Below are 24,910 nucleotides of genomic sequence, written 5' to 3'. Positions count from 1 at the left end.
AGCACACCCAGCACTCTTCATCAGATGGCCTTGTGCTTGCCACCAAAGAGCTTCTGCCCAGAGTTTCTCCTGTCATTTGGATCTCAGAGAGGTATCCATTTTTTTTTCTTTTTCTTTCTTTCTTTTTTTTCCTGAGGTGGAATCTTGCTGTGTGGCCCAAGCTGGAGTATAGTGCTTGGCTCACTGCAACCTCTGCCTCCTGGGTTCAAGCGATTCTCCTGCCTCAGCCTCCCTAGTAGTTGAGATTACAGGTGCCAACTACCACACCTGGCTAATTTTTGTATTTTTAGTAGAGATGTGGTTTCACCATGTTGGACAGGCTGCTCTCGAACTCCTGACCTCAAGTGATCTGTCCGCCTCAGTCTCCCAAAGTGCTGGGGTTACAGGCATGAGCCACTGCATCCGGCTTGCATTTTTTTTTTTTTTTCATAGTGCTTATAATCTCTCTCTCTTTTCAGAGATGGGTCTTGCTTTATTTCTCAGGCAAGAATGCAGTAGTACAATCTTGGCTCACTGAAGCCTCAGCCTCCAGGGCTCAAGGGATCCTCCTGCCTCAGCCTCCCAAGTAGCTGGGATTACAGGCACATGCCACTAAATATAACTTTTTATTTTCCGTAGAGATGGAGGTCTCACTATGTTGCCAAGGCTGGTCTTGGACTCCTGGGCTCAAGCAATCCTCCCGCCTTGGCCTCCCAAAGCACTGAGATTACAGATGTGAGCCACCGCACGCAGCAGTCCTTGTAATCTTGAGATAGACTACTAGGGTTCAAGTCCTGGCTCCACCATTCACTAGCTGTCTGACCTTTCTGTGTCTCAGTTTTCTCATCTATAAAATGGGGATGGTAATAGTGCCTGTTTCTACCTGTAAAGTTAAAGCTAAAACAGTAAATGTTACGCGTGTGTTTTATGGAGCATTTCCAAACTTTACTGTGCATTTTAAGAACACTTGGTTGTCTCTTTCAGGTTTTCACCCCCAGGCTCCTTGCGGGTCACCAATAATAACCTTGTTGCTATTAATACATCCAGTGCTAAGTCCTCAGTCCTGGCCCAGCAACAGCATCTGATGCTGCTCATCCGCAGATTGCTCCCTCCTCCCTGTCACCTTTCTTCACGTCATCTCCAGAACACCAGACCCCTGTGGTTTTTGTCCCACCTCAAAGCTCCCGCCATCTGCCTGACCTTTCAACTTTGACCTGCCCTAGACCTCAGTCCTCGGACCACTTCCACTCCTTGGCAAGGGACCGAGTCTCCTGATTTTCAATGCCATCCATATGCTGTTAATTCCTGAGGATCTATCTCCAGGCCCTGACCTCTCTCCTGGACTCCGCCCTGTGGAGCCAGCTGCCTCCTCAAATCGTAGAGGCATTTCAAACTTAATATTTCCAAAACCAAACTGATCTTCCCCAAATCCATTTGGACTATCGTCTTCTCCATCTCGACGAAAAGCAGGTCACCTTTCCAGTTTGCACAAGCCAAAAAGCGGAGTCATCATCAATGCCTCTTTCTCTCACGTACTCCACAGCCAATCTGTCGAGAAATCTCAGGCTCTGCCTTCACATACAATCAAAATGCAACCGTTTCTCCACCTTCTCCACCTCCACAGTGATTGCTGTGGTCCACGCCACCCCTACCTCTCACCTGGATTATCCCGCTTCTCCCTTTGTCCCCTCCGTCTTTTCTCAAGCCAGTGGTCAAAGTGATTCTTCTAAAACAGAAACCAGGCCGGACATGGTGGCTCCCACCTGTAATCTCAGCACTTTGGGAGGCCAAGGCAGGTGGATCACTTGAGGTCAGGAGTTCAAGACCAGCCTTGCCAATATGGTGAAACCCCATCTCTACTAAAATTACAAAAACGAGCTGGGCATGGTGGCATGCACCTGTAACCCCAGCTACTCGGGAGGCTGAGACAGGAGAACTGCTTGATCCCAGGTGGCGGAGGTTGCAGTGAGCCGAGATCCCACCACTGCACTCCAGCCTGGGTAAAAGAGCAAGACTCTGTCTCAAAAATAAATAAATAAATAATAAAACAGAAACCAGGTTATGTGACCCTTTGCTCATTACTGTACAGTGGCTCCTGTCTCACTTGAAATAAGAGTCACAGCCTTTATCAGGGCTTACCTGCACCTAGACAGTCCTGAGAAACCTTGTAACCACCCTGATACTGCCTCCCAGGCGCCTCCCCAGGGTCTGCCCTTCCTGTTCCTTGAGTCCCAGTCCTCCCTGTGCGAAGGGCTCCCCTTCTCCAAGGTGTTGCTCAAATGCCACCTTCTCTGAGGAACCTGTTGAGCCTCTGCCTGGTGTCATAACTCTGACATCCTCCTTGCCTGCTTTGTCTTTTTCCACTCTGCTTACAACCTCCAACATGCCACGTTTCCCTCGTTTTATTTATTGTCATTTTCCCCAACTAGAATGGAATCTCCTTGTCTTATTATTATTTTTCATTTTTGCCATATTCCCGGTACTTAGAATTGTGCCTGGTACACAGGTGTTAAATATGTATGTGCTAAATGAGAGGAATGAATTAATGATTGAATTAAAAATCATTTTTGTCCAGCATTGTGGGTCTGTTTCTTCATAGTATAAAGAACTCAGATGTATCATTTATGTTGCAAACATTGTCCTACTTTGTTCTTTGTCTTTTAATTTTTTTTTTTTTTTGGGCAGGGTCTCACTCTGTCACTTAGGCTGGAGTGCTGTGGCATGATCTCGGTTCACTGCAGCCTCCGCCTCCTGGGTTCAAGTGATTCTCCCACCTCAGTCTCCCAAGTAGCTAGGACTCAGGAGCACACCACCATGCCTGGCTAATTTTTGTATTTTTGGTAGAGATGGGGTTTCACCAGGTTGCCCAGGCTGGTATTGAACTCCTGGACTCAAGAGATGTGTCAGCCTCAGCCTCCCAAAGTGTTAGGATTACAAGCATGAGCACTGCACCCGGCCTGCCTTTTTATTTTATGGGTTTTTTTCCATGCAGGAAGTTTGATTATTATGTAGGCAATGTATTAATTTAATTTTTTAATTTGTAGTTTCCAGATTTTATGTCATATTGAGAGAAACTTTCTTTTTTTTATGTGTGTTTGTGTCTCTCTCTGTGTGTATATATACATATTTGTTGTGATAAAGTACACACATAAAATTTACCATTTTAACTATTTTTTAAGTGTAGAGATCTATGACATTAAGTACAGTCACACTGTAGTGCAATCATCATCACCATTTATCTCCAGAACTTTTCAACCTCCCAAACTGAAACTCTGTACCACTGAATAATAACTCTCCATTTCTTTCTTCCCCAACCCCTCACAACCACCATTCTTCCTCCTGTGTCTATGAGTCTGACTAGGCATCTTATACAAATAGAATATACATTCTTTAATGTTTGGAAATTAACGGACACGTTCTGGAATGTTGCAAAGCCAAAGCATTCTTTTAAATTTGTTTAAAATAGAGACAGGGTCTTGCTTTGTTGTCCAGGCTGCTCTTGAACTCCTTAGCTCAAGTGATTGTCACACATCAGCCTCCCAAAGTGCTGGGATTACAGGCACGAGACACCACTCCGGGCCCCAAAACATTCTTGAGGGTTTGGATACGGTTTATCTGCACCCAATCTCATCTTGAAATGTGATCCCCAGTGTGGCAGCATTAAGGAGTGGGGCCTACTGGGAAGTGTTCGGGTCATGGGGGCAGGTCCCTCATGAATGGCTTGGCGCAGTTCTTGAGGAAGTGAGTGAGTTCTTGCTCTCAAGGGACTGGGAATGAATCAGTTTCCAGGAGAGTAGGTTGTTACAAAGCCAGGACACTCTTCATGTTTTCTTTTCTTTGCTTGAGTCCACTTACCCGTTGACTTTCTCTGCCATATTATGACACAGCATGAAAGTCTTCTTCAGAAGCCAGAGCCATGCCCTTGAACTTCCCAGCCTGCAGAACCATGAGCTAAATATACCTCTTTCTTATATAAATTACCCAGTCTCAGGTGTTCTTTAATAGCAACACAAAATGGACTAGTAAAATTTTTTTTTTTTTGAGATGCAGTTTCACTCTTGTTGCCCAGGCTGGAGTGCAATGGCTTGATCTCGACTCACTGCAACCTCTGCCTCCTAGGTTCAAGCAATTCTCCTGCCTCAGCCTCCCAAGTAGCCCACCACCATGCTCAACTAATTTTTTGTATTTTTAGTAGAGATGGGGTTTCACCATGTTGGCCAGGCTGGTCTCGAACTCCTGACCTCAGATGATCCTCCCACCTCAGCCTCTCAATGTGCTAAGATTACAAGTGTGAGTCACCATGCCCCAGCTGTAAAAGACATTTCAATCTGTGCATGCTCTGATCCACCTTACCCTAGCTCCCGAGTTATAGTTTATCTCCAGTAAAGACTTGCCACTGTCTGTCCAAGACTTCCAGGGGCTGTGCATCCTCTTCTGCTATTTCTCAGCGTGTGATTCACATGGCACCAGTGACTCAGCTGCCAGTGAACCATATAAAACAACAGCTTACTGGAGTTCACACCAGATCTAATGACTCTCCATCCAGACCTGGTAGAACTGAGGAATTAGCATTTGACCCAGGCACTCCACTGCCATCCCCTGCTAGGAACTCTCAGAGTCAAAGGTCAACCGTGAGTGGCCACTTGATCTGGAAGAGGGCACACTGTCATAGAAGCCTGGGGCCTAAATCCTCACGCCTTGGTTGCTGGTGCTTTCTGTGAAATGAATGTAAGAATTCCTGTGTCACAGAGAAATGAAGTTGGAAGACAATACTCTCTGTGGCCATGTTTTGCAAGCTCTGAAATACATACAACATAAAAAAGCTGTTAGCACTACCTTCAAGCCCCCAGTCCTGTCTCTGCAGCCTCTGCCACGGGGTCCAGGCCAAAAAAAGACAAAAGCATCCATAGAGTTGACATCATGGTGGTGGGGGGCACACAGAATCTACAAGCAAGGGTGGGAAAATAGGTGTCAATCAATTCTCTTTTATATTAATAATGGAAAGAAACACTGTATTAGCCCTTTAAAAATGTTAAGTGCATTCATGTACTTTCTTTTCTGTATCTTGTGAAATGGGTGTAATTATCCTCCTTCTACACATGAGAAAACGAAAGGTCAAAATGAGATTTTTATGGGAGGAGGAAGCCAAACCCAGCTCAGCCAATGGCAGCTCAGCTACCACCCGTGTGACATTTGGCCAAGTCACCTGAGGCCTTGGTTTTCTCTGCTACAACGTAGGCCTGATGGCTGTATTCGCTCAATGGTGAAGGTAGGTATTGGGTAAGATAAGGTATGTGCTCAGCCCAGTGTCTGGGCTGGCACATTGCATGACTTTGTGAGTCTAGTTCCAGGATACCTGCTCCTGATTCTCTGCTCTCAGCCTCATATTGAGGAATGTCAGGGGACCCTAAAAAATACAAGAGGAATGAAGACAGATGGGGATGGCTGCTGGAATCTGGCCATGTTCTGCCCAGAAACAAACTAGGTGAAGAGTAAAGAGTTTTATTCTGAGACTATTAAAATGTCTGTTGACCACAGCAGGCTCCCCCTGGATCTAGTCACTAAACACAGCTATTGGACCAGGGCAGAGCTTGGACTAGGAAGACACAGGGGTTGACTGAGACACCACCCAAACCCAATTTGGAGTTCCTATTGTCCTGCTTTTCCCCAAAGGCAACTTCAGTTGGAGAGAGTAGAATTCAGTGGGCAAAGTTGTGAGTCAACCTCAGGAATGTCTTTCCAGGTCACTTTACCTGATATTGCCAGGTACTGAGAGCTTCCTTGCTCTCTGCCTGGAGCCTGAAGCTGCTGGGGGCAGTTGCAGAAGACGCCTAGAGCCCTTCCCCCTCTTTCCTGTGCAGGCCCTTGGAAAACTGTTTCTCTCTCTCACCCTCGTTCCTTCCTTCAGTATTTGTTGGGCACCTGCTATATGCCAGGTTTCAAGAGCAAGAAAGAAAATAAAATGCTCCAAGAGACGTTTAAAAAAGAAATTATTCTAAAGATAATACACATTAAAATTAAGCATGGCTGGGCATGGTGGCTAACACCTGTAATCCAGCACCTTGGGAGGCTGAGGTGGGCGAATCACATGAGGTCAGGAGTTTGAGACCAGCCTGGCCAACATGGCAGAACCCCATCCCTACTAAAAATACAAAAATTAACTGGGCGTGGTGGCACATGCCTGTGTTCGAAACAAGTGCTCAGTCCCGCAAAGAAGAACCAGCACTCAGGCAAACAGTTTTCTCAGCAAGGCAATTACTTCTGCAGAAGGGTGCTGCCTGTGTCAGCCACGATGGCAAGAGCAGCCCAACAAAGGAGACAAGGGGTTTTTATCCCTAACGCAGTTCTTGTTTTTGTGTCCTTTCCCCATTGGCTGGAGTTGAACCTCACCATCTAAACTGACTCGACTGGCTAAGACTTAAAATTCTCCAAATAGGGTAAACACTCCATTTGCTAAAAGAGGAGTGGGGAGGAGAGACTGTTACTAACTAGGCAAGAGGGAAGGCATGCCTAGGCATGCCTGGACACGCATGGGCACAGCAAGGGGGTTGGTTACAGAACAGAAGGAAATTTGAAACTCTTTCCAAATAAGGTAGTGAGATGAGGACTTTGAAGGCCAAAGTGGAGAAAGGGGAAAGCAAGGAGAAGGGCTAGCTTATAACCTTACAACTTATAAACAGGGACTTAAGTTTTGAAGAGGAACTTAGTTGTGCTAACACCTATAATCCTAGCTACTCTGGAGGCTAAGGCACGAGAATCGCTTGGACCTGGGAGGTGGAGGTTGCAGTGAGCCGAGATCACGCCTGGCGACGGAGCAAGACTCTGTCTCAAAAAAATTTTGTTTAATAAAATAAAATATAGCTCACAATGATTGAGCAGTCACTGTTTGCCAGGGTAGGCACTAGGTGTTCGCTCACAGACTCCTCACAGCCCCCTCTGAAAGATGTAGGAACAAAGGGACTTAAGAACACACAGAGAGAGCAAACTGTTAGGGACAGGGGGTTGTCAAAACAGGATTCTTCAGAGGAGGCTGTGTCAGCTGTCAGCTAGGGGAAACCAGGAGAAAGGGCTGTTTACAAAAAGTAACAGCAAGTGGAAGGCAGGAAGTGGGAGAGGGATGAGTACGCGTGCAGGGCAGGCGGAGATGGGGCTGGAGGGAGGGGTCGCTGCCTCCTAGGAAGGGCCTTAGCTGTGGGACCGCCCACGTGGTGGTTATACAGACAGACAACGAATATGTAATCGGACCTGTGTTTTATGATTCCTCTAGAGTTAAAATGGGGAGCACTGCAGGGGGCGTTCCCGGGTGCCATAGAGGAGGCCTGCTGCGGTGGGATCTAAATGGAGGGCTAAATTCGAAGGAGATTTCTGAGGCAGAATCTTAGGACTTTAGTAGCTATTTCTCAGAGCCGTTTCCTCAGCCTCCTGTGGGAAGGTGCGGCAAGTGCCTCAAAAGCAGCGTGTTAGGGTCTCAACTCATGCTTCTCTCCTGTGTCTGATCCCTTCCTGGGCTCCCCTACCGCTGTCCTCTCCTGCTCCAGGGGACCCAGGTCATGGCTCACCTTCTTGCTCTGTCCACCTAGGGGAGAGACAGTGATGGTCTCTCCAGAAATAGACATTTCCAAGGAGATTTCTGAACATCTCAGATTAAGAACTACTGAAGGATATCTCTGAATCCAGCTGACCTTGGTCCAGGTTGTTCACACCGATGGCTATTAATCAAAGAAACGTGGACATTAGGGAGCAAGACAATAGTTTTATTAAAGTTTTAGAATAGGTCAGGCACGGTGGCTCACGCCTGTAATCCCATCACTTTGGGAGGCCGAGGTGGGTGGATCATCTGAGGTCAGGAGTTCAACATCAGCCTGGCCAATATGGCGAAACCCCGTCTCTACTAAAAATACAAAAAATTAGTATGCGCCTGTAATCCCTACTTGGGAGGCTGAGGCAGGAGAATCACTTGAGCCTGGAAGGCGGAGGTTGCAGTGAGCCGAGATCATGCCATTGCACTCCAGCCTGGGTGACAGAGGAAAACTCTGTTTCAAAAAATAAATAAATGCAGTTTTAGAATAAAACTTTTATTTAGAATAAAGTGACATGCAAGTTTTCAAAAATGACTAAAACTTTAGGGTTGGAATCAAATCTGGGATTTAAATTCTGGCTTTGTTACCTGTGGACTTGAACCAGGTATTTAACCCCCCTCAACCTCTGTTTCTTCATCTGAGTATGAGGATGAAATAATATGTGTGGTGTGTGCAGCAAATATATATTGTTACTAATGTTTTCACCTCAGCTAAAGCATTTTGTAGAAATTCCATGTGTTAAAACCATCAGCTGATCCACATGACCTGTCACTGAAAAAAAAATTATTTATTAACAAGCATTGAGAGGTAGTAAGCTTTCTTTTGTAGATACTTTCTTTTCTAGACATCTTAGAAGGCATGTTATGGATAAAAGAGATTCACTAAAGATTGTAACAAGATAGGGAGAAAGGAACGTACTGACCAGGAAGCATTTTACAACTGATGAAGAGATAAAGGGCCTTTGAAAAGTTATTCCACCTCACCAGGGATCAAAGAGACTGTACTCTTTTCAAACTAATAGTCAGTCTTCTTCCTTTCTTTTCTTTCTCTTTCATTCTTTCTTTCTTGAGAATAACAGGGATGATAAGGACACTATGAGTTAAGTACTCTCATAAATGGCTAGTAGTATTCTAAAGAGATATATCTTTCTTTTCCCTTCCCTTTCCTTCCCTCCCCTTCCCTCCCCTCCCCTCCCCTCCCCACCCCTCCCCTCCCCTCCATTTTATTGTGGATAATTTCAAACATACCCAAAAGCAGAGAGAGTAGAATCATGAACTTCCAAGCACCTGTCACCCAACAACAATTTTTATTTTGTCACTGATATTGTTTGACCTATTTCCTACCCCCATCAACGTTGTTTGTTTTGCTAGAGCTTTTTAAAAATAAATTTCAGACATCAACTCTTCAGATAATTAATATTTCAAAAGAAAATGATCGCTAATAGACAATAAATGCTTAAACATAACCAAAATGCCCTCATCACACCTAACAAAATTAGTAACCATTTCTTAATATTAAAAATACATCTGATTAGAAAGTAGTAATTGGTAATATGCATCAAGAATGTGTTCGTGCATTTCGACCCAGTAACTTTGCTCCTCCTTTCCTTTTTTACTTTTCTTTCTTTCTTTCTTTCTTTTTTTTTTTGAGACGGAGTCTCTGTCGCCCAGGCTGGAATGCAATGGTGCGATCTCGGCTCACTGCAACCTCCACTTCCTGGGTTCAAGCGATTTTCCCTGCCTCAGACCCTGACTAGGTGGGATTACAGGCGCCTGCCACCACACCTGGCTAATTTTTGTATTTTTAGTAGAGACAGGGTTTCCCCATGTTGGCCAGGCTGGTCTTGAACTCCTGACCTCAGATGATTCAGCCACCTATACCTCCCAAAGTGCTGGGATTACAGGCATGAGCCACTGCACCTGGCCTGCTACTCCTTTTCAACCTAATTACAGAAAAAAGGTTTATATTGTAAAAAATGTCACCTTATCCCTTATTTGTAAGAGAAAATGCATAATGGAAAAAATCTTGAATAGCTAACAACAGTAAATTATGGTATGTTAATGCAATGATGTTTATAAAGTTTTAAGGTTGAGTGGGAATGTTGATAGTTAATGCAATTAAAATCAAGCAGGATTTAAAATTACAGTACTCAATATGATCCAGCAATCCTACTACTGGGTATTTATTCAAAGTAAAGGAAATCAGTATATCAAAGAGGCATCTGCACTCCCATATTTATTGCAGCACCATTCACAATAGCCAAAATATCAATCAACCTAAGCATCCATCAACAGACGAATGGTTAAAAAAGTGTGGTATATATTTGAGTGGAAAACTATTCAGCCACAAAAAGGAATAAAATCCTGACATGGATGAACCTGGAGGACATTATGGTAAGCAAAATAAGCCAGGCACAGAAAGACAAATATTACATGTTCTCACTCATATATGAAATCTTTTTATGTTTTATTTTTATTTTATTTTTTTGAGACGGAGTCTTGCTGTGTCACGCAGGCTGGAGTGCAATGGATCAATCTCAGCTCACCACAACCTCCACCTCCCAGGTTCAAGCAATTCTCCTGCCTCAACCTCCCCAGTAGCTGGGATTACAGGCATGCACCACCACGCCTGGTTAATTTTTTTGTATTTTTAGTAGAGACGGGGTTTCTCCATGTTGGTCAGGTTGGTCTTGAACTCCCAACCTCAGGGGATCCACCGCCTCGGCCTCCCAAAGTGCTGGGACTACAGGTGTGAGCCACCACCACGCCTGGCCATATATGAAGTCTTCTAAAAAGTTGATCTCACAGAAATAGAAAGTAGAATAGTGGTTACTAGAGGCTGGGAAGGATAGGAGGGGAAGGAAAATAGGGAGAGGTTGATTAAAGGATACAAAATTATAGCTAGATAAGAGAAATAAGCTTTACTATTCTACAGCACGATAGAGTGACTAGAGCCAACAACAATTTATCATATACATTCAGATTGCTAGAAGAGAAGATTTTGAATGTTCCAAAGATAAAGAAATGATAAATGTTTGACGTTATGAATATACTGGTTACTCTGTATATTAGTCAGGGTTCTCTAGAGGGACAGAACTGATAAGAACAGATATCCTATATCCATATATATATCTTACATATATAATATATATATGGGAGCTTATTATTAACTCACATAATCACAAGTTCCCACAACAGGCCATCTGAGGAGCAAGGAAGCCAGTCCAAGTCCCAAAACTGAAGAACTTGGAGTCCACGTTCGAGGCCAGGAAGCATCCAGCACGGGAGAAGGATATAGGCTGGGAGGCTAGGCCAGTCTAGTCTTTCCACGGTTTTCTACCTGCTTTATATTCTAGCCAAGCTGGCAGCTGATTAGATGGTGCTCACCCAGATTAAGGGTGGGTCTGCCTTTTCCAGCCCACTGATTCAAATGTTAGTCTCCTTTTGGCAATACCCTCACAGACACACCCAGGATCAATACTTTGTATCCTTCAATCCAATCAAGTTGACACTCAGTATTAATCATCACACTCTGATTAGACCACTACACATTGCATACATCAAAACATCACCAAGTACCCTACAGATATGTACAATTATTATGTGGTAATTTTTTAAATAATTTTTTAAAAAGAAAGAAATCAACCAGGGGATGATACAAGAGATAGAAAGTAGGCATGAAAAAATACTTTAATAAAATGTATTATTGCCCAAAAACAGAAAAACAAAAATAATTACAGAATTCAGTGTGAATTTTGTAAATATGTGCACAAAAGGTCTCACTGACTATCTCAGGCACTGCTCAGGGTTCATTCATAAGATAGGAGCATTATTAATGCCTCTTACAGATGAGACAGTTGACATTCAGAGAGATTTTCTAGAACATCCTCAGCTAGTAAATAGTCAATTAAGGCATGGGTGAAGCCTCAGTTTTGTCTGACTCCAAAATCAAGATTTTGGCCAAGTATGCTGGCTCACACCTCTAATCCCAGCATTTTGGGAGGCCAAGGCGGATGGATCACCTGAGGTCAGGAGTTTGAGACCAGCCTGGCTAACATGGTGAAATCCCATCTCTATTAAAAATACAAAAATTAGCTGGGCTTGGTGGCATGCACCTGTAATCCCAGCTACTTGGGAGACTGAGGCAGGAGAATCACTTGAACCCGGGAGGTGGAGGTTGCAGTGAGCTGAGATGGTGCCATCACACTCCAGCCTGGACAATAAGAGTGAAATCCTGTCTCAAAAAAACAAAAACCAAAATAAAACAAAAAGTCAAGATTTTAACCTTTATCCTGCCACCCTGGCATCAAAATGTTAACAGTAGTTATCACTGAGTAGTGGGATTTTATAGGTGGTCTCCTTTTCTTCTTCCAAACTTTTCTTCACTTTGCAATATTTTCTACTGAAGGCATTATTTTATGCTAGAAAAAATATTATCACATTACATATCTAAAATTTCATAATTTTAGAGCTTATTTAAGATGGTGCCCACCATCTAAATAACTTGTAGGATTCTGTCTTACAGAAATAAAAACATCAATAGGTAAGGATATATGTTCATGAATAGTTATCACAGCACTATGTGTACAGGAAAAACTGGAAAAGCATGACTATCCACTAATAATGAAATTGTAATACATCAACATGCATCAATTCAATGGAATATTAGGTAGTCATTAAAAATAATTAGATCTGTAAGTGGGTGGGAAATCAGCCTGCAGAGTATTGTGTCCAGCCTGGCTACTCCAAAGTGCCCTATGGTCCTGCAGCATTGGCATCGTGCATGTTCTCACTCATCTGTGGAGTTTTTTAAAAAGTTGATCTCATAGAGGTAGGAAATAGAATAGTGGGAGCTTGTTGGAAATGCAGAATGTACACCCTAGAACTACAGAACCAAAATTGCATTTTAATAATATTCCCTAGGGGAAACACTGGTGTACAGTATGATCCCAAAGCAAAAGATTTCTCATGCATTGTGCAAAGCTGGATAGTCACAACCAAAATCTATCCTCTCCTTCTAAACTAATAAACCCCTCATTTTTAGCTGGGAACATGGCCATCCAAAATAGAGATTATACTTCCCGGCCTTCCTCAGAGTTTGGTAAGGCTGTATAATTAAGCTCTGACCAACGGGACAAGACAGTAAGTGAAGAATATCATTTCTGCATTGTGCTGCTAAAAGAAAAGTATCTGTATCCCCCTGGTTATTCTTCTTTCTGCTAACTGAAAAATGTCAACAACTGAATCAGCCACTGTATCAGTCAGCCTGGGTTGCCATAACAAAACACCACAGACTGGGCAACTAAAACAACAGAAATTTATTTTCTCACAGTTCTGGAGGCTGGAAAGTCCAAGTTCAAGGTCCAGCAGGGTTTGGTCTCTGGTGGGGGCTCTCTTCCTGACTTGGACAGAGCTGCCTTCAGAGCGTCCTCCCATGACCATTCCTCAGTGCATGTACATGGATAGAAAGATCTCTTTCTCTTCCTCTTCTAATAAGGACGCCTATTAGAAGAGGTGTCCTGCTGGATTAAGGCCCTACTCTTATGCCCTCGATTAACTTTAATTGCCTCCTAAAAGCTTTATTTCCAAATACAATCACATTGGGGGTTAGAGTTTCAACATATGCATTTGTGGGATACATAATTCAGGTCATAGCATCCACCTTGGACCTAGAGATGAAGCCACAACAAACATGTTCTACCCTCCTAACTGTCTACCTCTGAACTATTAGGCAAGAGAGAAATAAACTAGCATGTTGGTCAAGTTACTATGTTTTGGTTCTCTTTGTTATAGCCGCTTAACCTATTTCCTCACTGACTCATACGTATGTATGTTTACGTGCATTCCACTGAGCAAGAAGAAAAGTATGAAACAATGCCCTTTAAACTGTTGCTGTTGATTGCTACAAGGCAGGAGTGATGGATAAACTAAAATAAGAATATTGAGGGGAAAAGTTATCCAACAGCACCTCACGTTTTGCAGTCACAGCCAATATCTAGATGACTGTGGGAAACACACTTTTCCCAACTTTATTTATTTATTTTATTTATTTTTTTTTTTTGAGACGGAGTCTCGCTCTGCCGCCCAGGCTGGAGTGCAGTGGCCGGATCTCAGCTCACTGCAAGCTCCGCCTCCCGGGTTCACGCCATTCTCCTGCCTCAGCCTCCCGAGTAGCTGGGACTACAGGCGCCCACCACCTCGCCCGGCTAGTTTTTTGTATTTTTAGTAGAGACGGGGTTTCACCATATTAGCCAGGATGGTCTCGATCTCCTGACCTCGTGATCCGCCCGTCTCGGCCTCCCAAAGTGCTGGGATTACAGGCTTGAGCCACCGCGCCCGGCCCCAACTTTATTAATAAATGCTTAAAACAGTAAGAATCTTTACAATAGGATTCTTCCCCCCTCCCTCCACCCGCCCGAGACCAAGTCTCACTCTGTTGCCCAGGCTGGAGTGCAGTGGCATGATCTCAGCTCACTGCAACCTCTGCCTTCTGGGTTCAAGTGATTCTTGTGTCTTAGCCTCCCGAGTAGCTGGGACTACAGGTGTAAGCCACCACACCTGGCTAATTTTTGTATTACCATGTTGGCCAGGCTGGTCTTGAACTCCTGACCTTAGGTGATCCACCTGCCTTGGCTTCCCAAAGTCTGGGATTATAGGCATGAGCCACAGCACCCGGCCAGGATTCTTAATTATAATGAAACATGACACAAATTTCAGTTCTAAATACACACTGATTTCCCCTCCCTCCCTCTCTTCCTCTCTCTGCAATGGGTATGCTGTAGCCCAGGGCAGCCCAGGGAGAGAGGTAGAATGAACATGATCCCAGGGTCCCACTGCAGTTGGAACATCCTTCCAGTTTTATTTTCAATTCTCCTCTCTGCACTCCAAGGTCGTAGGATTTCCACATGCCCTTGGAAGAGCCTTTGGAAGGTATTTTTATCCTTCCTACTGGTAAAATGGCATCAAGGGTCCCCACCGGTTCAAGATAGGGACCTTGACTATATGGTGATGAAGACAGGGACACCCTGGCAGTAGCAGGTAGCCTTTGGCTATCTCTGCAGCAGGCTGGTGCTTGGGATCCAGGAGGCACGGAAAGTCAGCACTCCGGAGGAGCTGGTTGGGGTCACCCTGGGCCAGGTGCAGATCGTGGGAAGCTGGATATGTGAAATGGCAGGTACTGGTGAACTTCCGCTCGTCCTCCCATGTGGCCTCATGTTCCTGTGATGGGAAGAAGCCAGGAAGTCCCAGGTCTTTGGCAGTCATGTGGGGTCTTTTGAAAGCAGGGTACCCATCCGTTAGCTTGGGGTTGGGGTTAGGGATGGGCCTATAAAACTCTTTGTCCCGGAGTTGAGCATCGAGCTTTGCCTGCTGTGGAAACAAATCACACATGAATGGAGGGGTGAGAGACGAGAGATGATGTAGCTTTTCTTGGAAGCATCCAAGACAGAGCACACCCTTCTTTGCTTTATTTTTTTAAAACTTTAAATTAGTCCTTGAATGTAACCTATACAGCAGAGGGAATACTGAAATTACACAAAAGAGCTTATAGTGAAAAGTAAGTCTCTTTTCCATTCTCCTCCTCCTTCGGTTCCCATCTCCAGAGACAACCACTGCTATCAGTGCTTTTTGTGTCTCTCTAGAAATATTTGATGTGCATATAAACATGTATGTGTATATCTTCTTCCCTTGGTTTGTACAGAAATGATGAATATTATATTCCATTCCACACTTTGCTTCCATTAAATAACATCTCAGAGATTGATCCATCTTTGTTTGTTTAGATCGTCTTTTCTCAGTGGGGAAACCTCAGGACAAGAAAAGATTTTTAAGTAATCTTGAAAAGAGAAAATGATAAAGGAAAAAACTGATAAATCTAACTATATTAAAAATCACAATTCACACTCCCTGAAATATTTAGTGCAAAGACAAACCACAAACTGGAGAAGAGTTTATCCACATATATAACTGACAAATGAAAAATGCTTAGGGCCAGATGTGGTGGCTCACGCCTGTAATCCCAGCAATTTGGGAGGCCGAGGTGAGTGGATCACTTGAGGACAGGAGTTCGAGACCAGCCTGGCCAACATGGTGAAACCTCATCTCCACTAAAAATACAAAAGTTAGCTGGGTGTGGTGGTGCACACCTGTAATTCCAGCTACTCAGGAGGCTGAGGCAGGAGAATCACTTGAACCCAGGAGGCAGAGGTTGCAGTGAGCCGAGATTGCACCACTGCACTCCAGCCTGGGCAACAGAGCCAGACTCCTCAAAAAAAAAAAAAAAAAAAAAAAAGGAAAAATGCTTAGAATATTTTTTAGAAGTCCTACAAATTAATAAGAAAAAGACAAGCAACCCAGTAGAAAAATGAGCAAAAGACATGAACAGCTATTTTATAAAATAACAAATCTCCATCAACAAATGAAAAGGTGGCCAACCTCATTAATAGTCAGTGAAATGAAAATTATGACCACAGGAAAATATGATTTTGCACCCACCAAACTGGCAAAAATTAAAATATCTGTCAATACCAAGCAATGGCAACATTGCAGAGCAACAGAAGTAACCGTCTCCTACTGCCTATAATGTAAATTGGTGATTTACATTATAAATGTAATGGAAAACAGTGGTTTTACCTAATACTCTGGAAAACAGTGATTTTACCTAATACTCCATGACTAACAATTCCACTCCTGGAATGGATAAACACTTGAACATTAGGATGTGTCTTATCTCATCTTCAATGCAGCATTTGGGAGTGGGAAGAGTAGGAACAAAGCGCCCAAATGTCCACCAATAAGAAGGGACAGATACAGAAGAGACAAATACAGTACACTGTGGCATATTCGCACAATGTAATACTATGCAGCAGAAAATGAATAATACGCCATAATGCTTAGCAAAAAGTGACAATTGCGGAAGGGTACAAATTCAATGTGTAATAAAGTTCAAAAAGGCAAAACCAAACAATTTGTTTGAAGGGATATATACGTATAAGGTAAAATGAGTTTTTAGAAAAACACACAAGGGAACGATTTTTTTGGGGAGGGATAGAGTTTCGCTCTGGTTCCCAGGTTCAAGCGATTCTCTTGTCTCAGTCTTCCAGACAGCTGAGAATACAAGCGTGCACCAACACGTCAGGCTAATTTTTGTAATTTTTGTAGAGACGGGATTTCGCCACATCGGCCAGGCTGATCTCAAACTGCTGGCCTCAAACTCCTGGTCTCAAATCCCTGGCCTCAACTCTTGCCTGCCTTGGCCTCCCAAAATGCTGGGATTACAGGTGTGAGCCACTGCAATTGGCCTACAAGGGAATGATTAACCACTTCTGGAGATGGGAGGAGGGGTAAATCTGTGGGCTAACCAAAAGGCTACAAGGTACTGCTACTGTTAATGTGCCATGTTTTAAGCTGTCTGTAATGGTTATATCGGTGTTTATCAGTGTAATTTAAACTGTAAATGTGTGTTATTTACAATCTTTTGTATGCATGATATATATGATGTACATTTGAAAACTTACACACATGGCCGGCCACGGTGGCTCACGCCTGTAATCCCAGCACTTTGGGAGGCCAAGGCAGGTGGATCACGAGGTCAGGAGTTCAAGATCAGCCTGGCCAAAATGGTGAAATCCCATCTCTACTAAAAATACAAAAATTAGCCGACGTAGTGGCAGGCACCTGTAATCCCAGCGACTCGGGAGGTTGAGGCAGGAGAATTACTTGAACCCGGACAGGCGGCAGAACTTGTAGTGAGCCGAGATTGTGCCACTACACTCCAGCCTGGGTGACAGAGTGAGACTCCGTCTCAAAAAAAAAAAAAAAAAAAAAAAATACATACGCATACATGCACATGCACATAAAAGATCTCTAAGTCACATCTCCTGGCATTGGATATTGTTCTAACAAGTGTCCAAATGTCCACATTTGTAATACAAATGAAGCAATAGAGGGAATTTCAGTGGACAATTGATTGAATGACAGGACTTGCATGCCTTCCTACCTCTTGCGGCGTGACCCTGGAGTATTTGTGCTTCCCGTAGGGTTGATAGTCGACCATGTGGGAGCTTTGGTATATGTCTAAATCCACAGGGTCCTAAAGCACAAGGAGAATATGAAACAAGAGATTCCCCCTCGTCACTCCTCCACTTAAAGCCATTCAATGGCTTCTTGCTGTTTGTAGGACAAAGGCTGACTTTGGGCCTGACATTCAGAGCCCAGATGATCTGGCTGTGACCCACTTTTACCATCCCACCACCTTCCTGCCCTCTCTACTCCAGCCTCACTTCCTCCCGCTCGCATGGGCCTGGCATGTGCTTTTTCCTATCTCCTGATAGAAATGCAAGTTGCCCTCCTCACAGACTAGCAAACTCCTATCTATCCTCCAAGACCCAGACTAAACATCTCTTCCCCAAACATCTCTCCCACCCTTTTATTCTCTACCTCCCAAGAGTTAAACCCTTTCCTTGTTCCTCACAACCCTCCACAACAGCACTTACAGGGTGTACTGTGATGGATTTAATAAAGTACACTAGATCAGGTTTAGTGTACTTAGACATCTCTGCAGTCCCAAAGCCCAGCACAGGGCCTGGCACACTGTGGGTGCCTAATAAGTGCATGCTGAGTAAATAACTGAACCCTCAGAAAATTATAAAGAAGAGAACTCAGTTCTCTTCTTCTTGTACAAAAAACCAAAACAATAAAACAAAAAAACCCCAAAACTATCATTCCAGAAAGATGAGAAGGAGGAGCCTTAAGGAGCCTGGCCCTTCCAGGGGCTTGCTGAGGCTACCCAACTCTGAGACCATCACAGGGGATAGTAACCCACATCACTCACCTGTCCCGGGTATTTCACACCTGCCATGGCAAAAGACCTAGACACAGACAAGTTGTTTAGCCCTGCTCTGCCACAGACAAGGAAAGCAGCCACTATCTTCAAGCTGTGCCAATGCAGTATGGCTGCCCCAGCTTTCTTAGCCCACTCCTCCCCATCTTCCCTGGGCTCCCACCCTGCATGTCACTCCATCATCAAGGGGTTGGTGGTGATACCAGGGTCCCTGGGGCAAAAGGGCTGGAGCAGGACTCAGGAAGAATGAGGGTTGTGTAGAAGATCACATTTACTGATCAGGTTTACTGTTTGAGAGGTATATCTGATCCTAGGGCAAGTGAAGTGCTGGTAAATGTTTAACAACCATGTTTTCAGGGAAAATAGGCCCTGGGTTTATAGCATCTGCTAATTTCTGTGGTGTAAATGCTCCTATCGTGGCTCATTTCAGGCTATCAACATAATATCATTGGCACTGAGTTGCACAGATATGCACAGGATGGGCTCTTGTGAGCCAGTATGAACTGGCTCCAGCTCACATGTTCCTCTGAACCAGGCCTCAGCACTCCCCTTGGATGGAGGAAGGCCCAGGCCTAGGACTCAGAGCCACCTTTATTCAGAGGGGAGTATCCAAGGTGAAGAAAGTTGCGAGACTCTGCATTCCCAGCTGAACGACAGTAGTTTGTAGGCCTAACTCCGACCCCTCCCTTCCAGCCCTAAAGTCCTAGCAGGGCCCTCGCTGCACAGACTGCTTGTGTGCATGGCCCCCTAGATCCTTGAGGGGTACTCCACTGCATTCCCAGGGAACCCTCCCCTAAGCCCCACTCCCTTCAGCAGACAGTGGCCCAGCAGGGTGGTGCTCAGATCTCAACAAACCCCTGTGTTCCCTTCCTTTTGCTCACAGACAGCTTCTCTCCTAGGGCTGGGGACCAGCTGCCATGCAGACACAGCCGACCCTTTCTTCTGCCAGGGCAAGACGACGCTCCTGCCCTCCCACCTCCAGGTGCCCTTGCCACATGGAGAGTCCTGTTGCTGTGTCCCACTGCCACGCCTGTCTTTGAGTTGAGCCCTGACCTATGATGAGGGTCCCTGTCATTGTGAGGTGGGTGGGTGGGTGGCTGCTCGGGCTGCCTGCAGGTCAGTTCCCCTGTCCCTGGCTCACCAGAGCCAACATGAGTCCTGGCAGCACTGGAAGGTCTTGGGGACCAGTGCTTTCTGACACTCTACAGAATCTCTCTATTCCTAGGAGAAAATGGTAAATAGAGCCCACGTGGTTTATAACATCAGACTGTGTGTGACTAAATCCACTTTGCACCATAGACTGCCACCCAGGCCTCGGTTGCCTGACAGGCTGGCTCAAAATTGTCAAAATGTCATACTTTTTGACATTCATAGTGTGTGGCTACAATAAAAAAAAATATACAGAAACAAGCTTTGGTGAGGATATGGAGAAATTAAAACCATATGATTTAGCAAGACCACTTCTAGTTATAAACAAAAAAGAATTGAAAGCAAGGACTCAAATGGATACCTGTACCCCAATGTTCACAACAGCATGATTCACAATAGTCAAAAGGTAGAAACAACTTAAATGTCCTTCAGAGATGAATGGATTTGGGATATATGTACAATGGAATATTATTCAGCCTTAAAAGGGAGGCCGGGCGCAGTGGCTCATGCCTGTAATCCCAGCAACTTGGGAGGCCGAGGCAGGTGGGTTGCCTGAGGTCAGGGGTTCCAGACCAGCCTGACTAAATTGGAGAAACCCTGTCTCTACTAAAAATACAAAAATTAGCCAGGCGTGGTGGTGCATGCCTGTAGTCCCAGCTACTCAGGAGGCTGAGCCGAGATCACACCACTGCACTCCAGCCTGGGTGACAGAGTGAGACTCTGTCTCGAAACAAAATTTAAGAAAAAAAAAAAAAAAAGGGAAGGCAATTCTTTATCCACAGCATGGATAAATCTTGAGGACATTATGCTAAGTGAAATAAAGCAAAATAAGCCGGTCACAAAAAGACAAATGCTGCGTGATTCCAGTTCTGTGAGGTACCTAGAGAAGTACAATTCATAGAGATAGAAAATAGAATGATAGTTGCCAGAGACTGAGGGGAGGAACGGGGAGTTATTGTTTAATGGATATGAAGTTTTTGTTTCAGAATATTTTAAAACGTTCTGGGAGGCCGGGCGCGGTGGCTCAAGCCTGTCATCCCAGCACTTTGGGAGGCCAAGACGGGCGGATCACAAGGTCAGGAGATCGAGACCATCCTGGCTAACACGGTGAAACCCTGTCTCAACTAAAAAATACAAAAACCTAGCCGGGCCAGGTGGCAGGCGCCTGTAGTCCCAGCTACTCGGGAGGCTGAGGCAGGAGAATGGCGTGAACCCGGGAGGCGGAGCTTATAGTGAGCCGAGATCCGGCCACTGCACTCCAGCCTGGGCGACAGAGCGAGACTCCGTCTCAAAAAAAAAAAAAAAAAGTTCTGGGAATGGATGGTGGTGATGGTTGCCCATTGTGAATGTATTTAATGCCACTGAATTATGCACATAAAAGTGATTAAAATGGTAAACTTTGTTATATATGTTAAATTGTATATATATATTTGTGTATATTATATATTTTATGTAATTATATATAAATATGTATATTTAATTATATATTATATTAAACATATATATGTTATATATTATATTATATATATATAATTTTTAAAAATATTCATTTATTTCTTTTTTTTTTTTTTTTTTTTTGAGACGGAGTCTCGCTCTGCCGCCCAGGCTGGAGTGCAGTGGCCGGATCTCAGCTCACTGCAAGCTCCGCCTCCCGGGTTCACGCCATTCTCCTGCCTCAGCCTCCCGAGTAGTTGGGACCACAGGCGCCGCCACCGCGCCCGGCTAGTTTTTTGTATTTTTTAGTAGAGACGGGGTTTCACCGTGTTAGCCAGGATGGTCTCGATCTCCTGACCTCGTGATCTGCCCGTCTCGGCCTCCCAAAGTGCTGGGATTACAGGCTTGAGCCACCGCGCCCGGCCTAAAAAATATTCATGTATTTCTTCTCAGAACATACAAACTTATCTTCTCAGAGAATAGAAAACAGAGATTTCACTCAGTGACAAAGATGGACACAGCCAGTTCACCCCGTCCCCCCATCTACTTAGAAAATCCCCTGCGGGAGGGGATGCCTAGAGCACACAGCACCCCTTGGTGCGGGGCTGTGCACAGGTCTAAAGGCGCTCGACTTTACCATCCAAACAGGAAAACAGCTGTCCAGATGACAGGAAGATTCCACTGTCCGTAATCTTCATGGTGCCAGGTCCCCTGGGGCATCTAGGGCAACGATGCTGCTGCAGTTTATACAGTTACACAGTCAAGTCTGTGCCAAAGGAGGTCCCATCAGGCAGCCAGGTTTCTGTTCAGTCTGGGCAGCAATGCCAAATGGCTGCCCCCATAGCCTGGCATGAGCTGATGGCCCAGCGCAATCCCAAAGCAAAGAAGGGCAGAGCTGGGCCAAAAAGCTGTGGTAATTTCCTCTCCCTGCCTCCAACAGTGTTGTCTGCTCCTTTTGCAGCCCCACATGCAGGCCTCCCGACCTGAGGGTCTGGGCTAGCGAGTCTGATTGTTTTCCTAAGCCCCCATAACCCAAGAATGAGGACCTGGAAAGAGGGATGTGAGGTTTCTGAAGAACAGGCATCAGGCAGCTTCGGAGATGCCCTCAGCCCACAGGAAGAGTGCTGTGTCAGGCAAAGATGGTCTCTTTCCAGCACTTCTTGGTGAGGATGGTGCCCGGCTTATGTTGGGCATCTGGGTTGTTGGCTAGTGGAAGACACTGGGCTTTCCAGGATGTCTTGCTTCAGCTCGTAGAACACAGCAGAGTCCTCTTTTGTGAGGAAGGTGATGGCCACCCTACTCTTGCCTGCTCGTCCCGTGCAGCCAATGGGGTGGATGTAATCTTCAATATTTTTGGCCATATCATAGTTGACAACCATAGACACATCTTGGATGTCAATACCACGACCAGCCACATCTGTAGCCACTAAAATATCCTTGGCCCCAGCCCTGAGGTTGGGATTTGAATAATCCACCTTCTTTAAGGGACACCTCCTCCATAAAGCTTTCCTTTATCTCACTAGGTGCCACCATAGACTCATTTATCCAACCAATATTTACTGAGCACTTATTTTGTGTTTGGGCATTCTTCTGAACTTTATAGACACAAGAATGACAAAAATAGATGGAAATCTCTGCTTACATTCCAGTGAGATGAAAACACAGGCCGGGCGCGGTGGCTCAAGCCTGTAATCCCAGCACTTAGGGAGGCCGAGACGGGCGAATCACGAGGTCAGGAGATCGAGACCATCCTGGCTAACACAGTGAAACCCTGTCTCTACTAAAAAATGCAACAAACTAGCCGGGCGAGGTGGCGGGCGCCTGTAGTCCCAGCTACTCGGGAGGCTGAGGGAGGAGAATGGCGTAAACCCGGGAGGCGGAGCTTGCAGTGAGCTGAGATCCGGCCACTGCACTCCAGCCGGGGCGACAGAGCCAGACTCCGTCCCAAAAAACAAAAAAAAAAGAAAACACAGAGCAAACACAATAAAAAGTAGGTCACCCTCCATAGATAGAGAAAATAAGCCAGGTGATGCACAAGAGAATGACTAGTGGCACTTCAGATGCGAGGTCCAAGAAGGTCTCTCCTAGAGGATGATGTTATAGTAGAGATCTGAAGCATGGGAAAGAACCAGCCATGCCAAGATCTGGAGGCTGATTCCAGAAACAGCAATCAGCTAGTGCAAAGCCTAAAGGCAGGAACCACTGAGAACAAGAAGAACGAGCCACGTGCCTAGAAAGAAGTGAATGATGGGCAAGGTCAAGAGATTGAGTCAGCTGGAAATCTCTGGCATTCCTCTTCTTTCTTTAATGGAATGCCAACTTCCCCTCACAGAACTGCTTCTTGCCTTTCTTTGGTTTGAGTGTGTCCACAGAATTCATGTGTTAGAAATTTAGTCTCCAGCATGGCAGTGTTGGGAGGTGAGGCCTTTTAAGATTCAAGTAGGTGGTTAAGAGGGATTAATGCCGCTTTCTTGGGACTGCGTTAATTCTCGCCATAGTGAATGAGTTATTGCTGTCTCAGGACTGGATTAGTTACCCCAAGAGCCAGTTGTTATAAAGTGAGGCCGCCCCTTATGTTTCACCACTTTTGCACACACTCACTTGCCCTCCCACTTTTGTACCACGTTATAATACAGTATGAAAGGCCTTGCCAGAAGCCGCTGCCATGCCCTTGAACTTCCTGACCTCAAAAACTGTGAGCCAAATAAACTTCTGGGTTTTGTTGTTGTTTTTGTTTTTTATAGAGATGGAGCCTTGCTCTGTTGCCCAGGCTGGAGTGTGCAATGGCACAATCTTGGTTCACTGCAATCTCTGCCTCTTGGGTTCAAGCAATCCTCCCACCTCAGCCTCCTGAGTAACTAGGATTATTGGCATGCACCACCACGCCTAACTAACTTTTTTTATATTTTTAACGGAGACAAGGTTCCACCATGTTGGCCAGGCTGCTCTCAAACTTCTGAACTCAATTCATCTGCCCGCCTCGGCCTCACAAAGTGCTAGGAGTACAGGCGTCAGCCACCAGGCCCAGCCTTAAACTTCGGTTTTTTATAAATTACCTAGTCTGTTGTATTCTGTTATAGCAACAAAAAATGGACTAGGACACTCCCGTTTGGGGATCACATGGTGTGGGTGGTGCTGATCGTACTCCAACTCTAAATGGGCACATTGCCACCAGAATATTCCACTCTCTAGGCCAGAGTGATTGATCCAGGGAGAGGCTCATGATCCAAGCTGGACTGATGAGTGCCATCCCTAGCTCTTGGGAAGGAAGAGCTGAAACAGCAGACACTAAGAACCATGTGAGCCTCAAGCTGCCTGAAACCACTGTGTAGAGAAAGTCAGGCCAATAATAAAATCAGCACAAAGAAAAAAATACCCAAGAGATAGAAACAGCAACAGCATTTTGACTAACACTGAGACCCTGGATATAACCATGCCTGAAGTTTGATCTACATCTACACCTCGCAGTTTATGTGAACCGGTACATTCCCTTTCTTACTAATGCCAATTTCAGATGGGTTTCTGTAACTGTCAGCTGAAACAATACCTACAAATTCAAGGTTGGAGAGCTCACATAGTTATTTCTCCTAACTGTGGGATTCTTGAGGGAAAGAGCTGGATCTTCCTTTTTATTACTCAGTGCATGGACACTTAAGTGTGGGGATTTAAGAAGTGCTTGTGAATTAAATAAAACTGAAAGAGATGGCAAAGGCTAAGGCAAAGAACAGAGTGGCCACAGGGATAAGAGTAGAGGGGACAGCTGGGGCATAACAAGTGATTTTTGTGACCCAAGTATGTCTTTTTCAGAAAAATACTACCAAGTACACTTTTGGAGTCCTGAATTCAAATTCGGATACTTGCTATCCTCATGTCTTTGAGTAAATCATGTAAGATTAATAAAAGGCAGTCTGATCATCTGTAAAACAGAG

General features: G+C 44.9%; 1 protein-coding gene across 2 annotated transcripts; it reads right to left on the bottom strand.

Annotated features, from left to right (window-relative positions):
- Positions 1-14,392: 14,392 nt before the first annotated feature.
- On the bottom strand, positions 14,393-19,430 carry SPMIP9 (sperm microtubule inner protein 9). 2 transcript variants are annotated; one of them, XM_011766060.3, is made up of 4 exons: positions 19,280-19,430; positions 18,390-18,426; positions 17,556-17,648; positions 14,393-14,926 (listed from the first exon to the last, which is right to left on the bottom strand). In XM_011766060.3, exons 2-4 carry the CDS (start codon positions 18,414-18,416, stop codon positions 14,504-14,506), a joined length of 543 nt encoding a protein of 180 aa, XP_011764362.1. In that variant the 5' UTR covers positions 18,417-18,426; positions 19,280-19,430; the 3' UTR covers positions 14,393-14,503. The 2 variants fall into 2 exon arrangements, with proteins under 2 accessions (XP_011764362.1, XP_011764363.1); XM_011766061.3 differs by having other exon boundaries at positions 19,254-19,421.
- Between the last annotated feature and the right edge of the window lie 5,480 nt (positions 19,431-24,910).

This window comes from Macaca nemestrina, chromosome 13 (assembly GCF_043159975.1).
Source record: "Macaca nemestrina isolate mMacNem1 chromosome 13, mMacNem.hap1, whole genome shotgun sequence".
Classification (NCBI taxonomy): domain Eukaryota; kingdom Metazoa; phylum Chordata; class Mammalia; order Primates; family Cercopithecidae; genus Macaca; species Macaca nemestrina.
This window is presented reverse-complemented; position numbering and strand designations above follow the sequence as displayed.

Bases quoted from the DNA above. Each gene is read 5' to 3' on its own strand.
- SPMIP9 (XM_011766060.3), bottom strand. From the start codon at position 18,416: ATGGCAGGTGTGAAATACCCGGGACAG. The intron at 17,649-18,389 runs GTGAGTGATGTG...CTTGTGCTTTAG, and splicing joins GTGTGAAATACCCGGGACAG to GACCCTGTGGATTTAGACAT. The intron at 14,927-17,555 runs GTAGGAAGGCAT...TTGTTTCCACAG, and splicing joins CCAGGGTCACGCCGCAAGAG to CAGGCAAAGCTCGATGCTCA.